The 5,591-nt window shown below is 32.2% G+C and overlaps 1 protein-coding gene across 1 annotated transcript; it reads left to right on the forward strand.

The window, feature by feature from the left end:
- On the forward strand, nucleotides 1-5,559 carry LOC143554041 (pyruvate kinase 1, cytosolic). Its single transcript, XM_077043904.1, has 16 exons — nucleotides 1-139; nucleotides 265-361; nucleotides 540-637; nucleotides 764-919; nucleotides 1,923-2,000; nucleotides 2,089-2,220; nucleotides 2,340-2,420; nucleotides 2,500-2,571; nucleotides 2,665-2,754; nucleotides 3,426-3,570; nucleotides 3,763-3,851; nucleotides 4,249-4,344; nucleotides 4,427-4,494; nucleotides 4,600-4,699; nucleotides 4,837-4,896; nucleotides 5,120-5,559. Exons 1-16 carry the CDS (start codon nucleotides 71-73, stop codon nucleotides 5,270-5,272), a joined length of 1,584 nt encoding a protein of 527 aa, XP_076900019.1. The 5' UTR covers nucleotides 1-70; the 3' UTR covers nucleotides 5,273-5,559.
- The last annotated feature ends 32 nt before the right edge of the window (nucleotides 5,560-5,591 follow it).

The following is a 5,591-nucleotide window of genomic DNA, read 5'->3' on the forward strand; positions in this document are numbered from 1 at the left end:
CTCGTCAGTTTCTCCAATTCACATCACTTTCTTCTCTGTCTGCAGACTTTGAGATTCAATCGACCCAAAAATGCACTCAAATCACCTGCTGCTCGAAGAACCAATCAGGATGGCTTCCATCCTTGAGCCTTCAAAAGCTGTTCGTCACTCTATTCATCTTTTTTTTTTATTAATATATATATATATATATATATATATATATATATATATATATATATATTTGTTTGTTTGTTTTTTGTAATGATTTTGATTACTTGTGTGTAGAGTTTCTTCCCTGCGATGACGAAAATCGTCGGAACTTTAGGTCCTCGATCGAGATCGCTTGACGTTATCTCCGGTTGCCTCCAAGCTGGCATGTCTGGTATTATTATTATTCATTCCTCTTATTATTAATTGTCCTTTACCAGTTAGTTTTAGTTTAATTTCAGTTGTAATACACAGTCATGGTGTGATCCTGTTGAATAGGTGTTGTGTTGTAAGGTACTGGATATTGTTTTGTGATTTGATTTGATTTGATTTGATTGTTGTGGATGTGGCAGTTGCTAGATTTGATTTTTCATGGGGAGATTCTGAGTATCACCAACAGACTTTGGAGAATTTGAAGGCTGCGGTGAAGACCACTAAGAAGCTCTGTGCAGTATGACCTTTCTTTTTTTCCTTTTCACCTGTTCAAATTAATCACTACACTTATCAATTACTAGTGAAACTTAACCATATTACTATATTAGTTAAGATTCTTTCTAATAAGTGTTTTTATATGTAGGTGATGCTGGATACAGTTGGTGCCGAGATGCAGGTTGTCAATAAAAGTGAGAAGGCCATTTCACTCAAACAAGACGATGTTGTTGTTTTGACCCCTAATGAAGGTCAAGAAGCTTCTTCTCAGATACTACCAATCAACTTTGCTGGGCTAGCTAAGGTCAGATACAGTATCCTTATTATGTGGTAGTAATGCAACTTTATATAGTGGAATATGTTCAGATTGTTAGTAATGTAACTGACTGAAACTGTTCATGATTGAAAATAGGGAGAATGTCATATATATATATATATATCTATAAAACTTGTAAAATATCTTATATACCGTTTTACATGAGTTTTTAGTTCAGTACCATTTTACCCTTCTCAAGTATATAAACAACTAATGACGATCAATAGATTCATCAAGGGAAATTGAGTTGTAAAATCTTTAATGTAATATATTTCTCATGTATATTTGTATTTTATTTACTTCAAGATGGAAGGATTTTAGGTTATCAAACAGTTAATATATTTCATGACCAGAGAAAACATACCATGATTTGTCCTAAAAAAGAAACTCAATTTCATATTTATTGCAGACACAATAACCTTTTTCAATGATGTAAGCGTATATTTAACTAAACAATGAAATGCTACTTTAATAGTCAATAATAGAGTATTAAGTTAGAGTTACCGAAGAGTATGGAAATATTATACTTTACACATAGTAAAGGTCAATGCATTAAAAACGGCGATTGGAAGAAAACTGTTTAAAAAAAAAAACGTAAATTGGGTAAATATGTGAATTCAAAGTTTGAGTAGATAAGGGTAGAACAGTCATATTCTGAATTGTATATTTTAAAATGGGTAAATTTGATGTTATAATTAGTTTGTAGGGGTGTGTGCGTGTGTGTATATATATATATATATATTTATTTCACAAGTCTTTTAAGGGTATATATAAAATTCACCCTTGAAAATATTATGTTGAATCTAGACCATTAATGAAAAGACCACCAATTTTCGTTCACTTAATATTGTAAAAACAGGTGTCTGTAATCTGTGTTAAGACATAAGTTATGTGTGCTTAGTGTGACATATATCGCGAGGTTATTTTGGCTCTTTCTAAAGGGTTCCTGTGTACTTTCGAGAATGTTTACAACTTTACATGATGTTTTCAGGCTGTGAAAAAAGGTGACACCATTTTTGTTGGCCAATACTTGTTCACAGGAAGTGAGACAACCTCTGTTTGGCTAGAGGTATAAGCACAATACTTATGTAATGAAAACAACATCTGTTTAATTATATGTTAACATGCTTAATGTTTTTTTACGAACACGTTTTCAGGTTGATAAAGTTGAAGGGGCCGATGTTGTTTGCATGATTAAGAACTCTGCAACTCTAGCGGGAGCATTGTTCACTTTGCATGCATCTCAAGTTCATATTGATCTGCCTACTTTGACCGATAAGGATAAAGAGGTAAACCTATAGTTAAGGTTATTAGACATGTAGTTTTAAACATGTATATCTTTGTGTGATGTCAATTGTGTACTTAAATAGATGGTTCATATTCTAGTAACAGCTTTCTTCAATTTCAGAATATCAGTACATGGGGAGTTCGTAACAAAATTGACTTTCTGTCACTATCATACACACGCCATGCAGAAGACGTTCGTGAGGTAATCACGCTTATACTAATACGGATGTCTTTATTGCCACGCCATCATTATACTGAAATCATTTGAATTGCAAATGCAGGCGCGTGAGTTTCTTTCTAAGCTTGGTGACCTGAGTCAAACCCAGATTTTTGCTAAAATTGAAAATGTTGAGGTGATTTGTGTCTTTTGATTTCATTTTTTTCTCATGACTACAAGTAATGTTAATGTTGGAGTTTATCTTATATTATTTCTTATTTATTAATAGGGTTTGACTCACTTTGATGAGATCTTGCAAGAGGCAGATGGTATTATTCTTTCCCGTGGAAATCTTGGCATTGATCTTCCACCAGAGAAAGTGAGTTATATAAACATCTCAACCTTTAACTTTGGGTTGGTCACAGATGCGAGATGTATTTTTTTTAATATCATTCCTACTCTTATTTACTCATTTGCCCTTTAACAATCATTACAAAAGTTGTGGTGATATTGGTTTTTATAGCCCACTCAATTTTATTTTTAAGTGCTATTTATGTTTGTGAAAAGATTTAAATAATTAGGATAGTGATTCTATTAAACTGAAATTTTAATCTTTTGACACACTTCTTTAAATAACTCCTATATTAGAAAAAACGTTATTTGAAATTGCTATTTTTCTCTTGATATTTTATGTTAAAAGTTGCAATTGATTCAAAAAATTTGACTGTTTTCTTTGACTTATATATTCAGATCTTTTTTCCTTCCTTTTGCAACAAAAAATGAAGAGTTTCTTTACGAAGTTTTCCTAAAAAAATTAGTTTTCAAAATATAACATAAGATGAATTTGCATTGCATAGTTAACTTTTTCTTAAAAAAGCAGATAATGAACCATTTCCTTAGTTATTGAACCCTGTGAACATTTTATAAAAGACCTTTTCAAATTACAGCATCGTTAATGAAATTTTAGGGAACACTTTATGGAAGTTAAAAGTATATTTATTTTTTGTGTGAATGTATGGTATTTATGTGACTAATAAATCTTTTTTGCAGGTGTTTTTATTCCAGAAAGCTGCTCTTTACAAGTGTAACATGGCTGGTAAACCAGCTGTGGTTACACGTGTTGTGGACAGCATGACTGATAATTTAAGACCTACTCGTGCAGAAGCAACTGATGTTGCTAATGCAGTATTGGATGGTTAGTTACTTGTTCTAACTATAATAGTTCATATGCTATCGTTACTTGCTTTTTAAGTGGTTAAATAGTTTGTCTTTTTTAGGAGGTGGTCTAAGAATGCTTTTTGATTCTAGAAGTCATTTGATAGTTAAATGTTTTTGTGTAAATTGGGGATTCTTAATATTTCAGTATTTCATCCTATGAAAATTGCAGGCAGTGATGCAATTCTTCTTGGTGCTGAGACCCTTCGTGGATTATACCCGGTTGAAACAATATCAATTGTTGGCAAAATTTGTGCTGAGGTAATAGTAATATCTCTCATTAGTTGGGATTATAATTTCAGTGTTAAAATTGTAATTACTAGATGATAAGAGTTTATTATCTAATGTTATGTTTTTGATCTGTCTATAATTGCATATTGTCTCACAAAACATACCAATAAACAAGCAAGCAAATCCATATGCTTATAGACAGGTCGATTTTGGTATTATCTTAAACCGGTCAAATAGGTCAAGGGGTGAAAGACGTCCTAATATTTTTAATTTAAGATTTGGATTATTAGTGTAATATTAATAATTAGCACATTAGTCATTTATAAAATATGGACAAAAAGTGTTTGTGGGCTCACACAACCTGACCCAGTTCGTACTAAAGGTGACATTTTGTAGTGGTGAATTAATGTTTGAATATTAATTTCAGGCTGAGAAGGTTTTCAATCAAGATTTGTACTTCAAGAAAACTGTTAAATATGTTGGAGAGCCAATGACTCACTTAGAATCAATCGCCTCATCTGCGGTATTTTCAGTATAAATTATTCGTATATTTAATTTGTTTTGTTAATAAAATGACGTGATCGATGTATATTTTTATATATCAGGTACGTGCAGCTATTAAGGTTAAGGCATCTGTTATTATTTGCTTCACATCTTCTGGAAGGGCTGCAAGGTATTTATTATTTCCTTGTTTATTTCAAGCATTATTTTACATGATTTAAATGTAAAGATTTGTTTCAAAACAAAATATTTAATAACATTCTTTTATTAAATGCAGATTAATAGCTAAGTATAGGCCAACAATGCCAGTCATATCCGTTGTAATTCCCAGGCTAAAGACTAATCAGTTGCGTTGGAGTTTCAGTGGCGTGTTTGAGGTACAAATTATTCTATCAAAAAAATCTACTTTTCATATTTATGTTGTTTTTTTAATTAAAAAGAAACCAGTTCAAATGGGTAGAAAGTTGACTTGTATTAAGTTAGTGATATGTTTATTGTGTAAATAATCGAGCAGGCAAGGCAATCGCTTATTGTCCGAGGTCTTTTCCCCATGCTCGCTGATCCTCGACATCCTGTAAGTTCTTAGCATACTCTGTTTTTTTTCTATGTTAAAAACTTGTTTAATCTTTTGTTCTTAAAGTCTTCAAATATTTTACATCATGTTTCAGTTTTATTTTTTTTTATTTACTGGTTTCAACTTATTGAAAAAGAAAAAAGAAAATCTGACATTGGGGCTACAAACACAGCACGATTGACCCACATTTTTAGTCTGACCATTAATATATATATGTGCTCAGGCTGAATCTACAAGTGCAACAAATGAGTCAGTCCTAAAAGTTGCACTAGACCACGGGAAGGCCTCGGGAGTGGTGAAGTCACATGATCGGGTTGTGGTCTGTCAAAAGGTTGGCGATGCTTCCGTTGTTAAGATTATCGAGCTTGAAGACTAGGTAGCGTCTTCCTACCACGTTGTTTTTCCGTTTTAATTATTTTGAATTAGGCGTTGGATATATCGCCACCTTAACCACAAGGTCTCTCAAAACTTCCTGAAACGTTGTGTTATAACAGTTTTAGGGCACAGTATGTGACTATAAAACCGGGCTTAATGTTGGTTCTAGAAAAGTTAGTGCAGGCTTGAAAATTCATTTTCTTGTATTAATGCTTCTTGACCTTCATCGTTGGGTCCCCATATAATTTAATAAAAATGAATTTTAGTGCTAAGTTTGTAATTCTAAGTTATGGATTTTGAAGCTTGTTCAATATGTTTGA

This window comes from Bidens hawaiensis, unplaced genomic scaffold (genome assembly GCF_021521415.1).
Source record: "Bidens hawaiensis isolate Kalapana, Puna unplaced genomic scaffold, B.hawaiensis_p1.1 tig00017476_1, whole genome shotgun sequence".
In the NCBI taxonomy this organism is placed as follows: Eukaryota; Viridiplantae; Streptophyta; class Magnoliopsida; order Asterales; family Asteraceae; genus Bidens; species Bidens hawaiensis.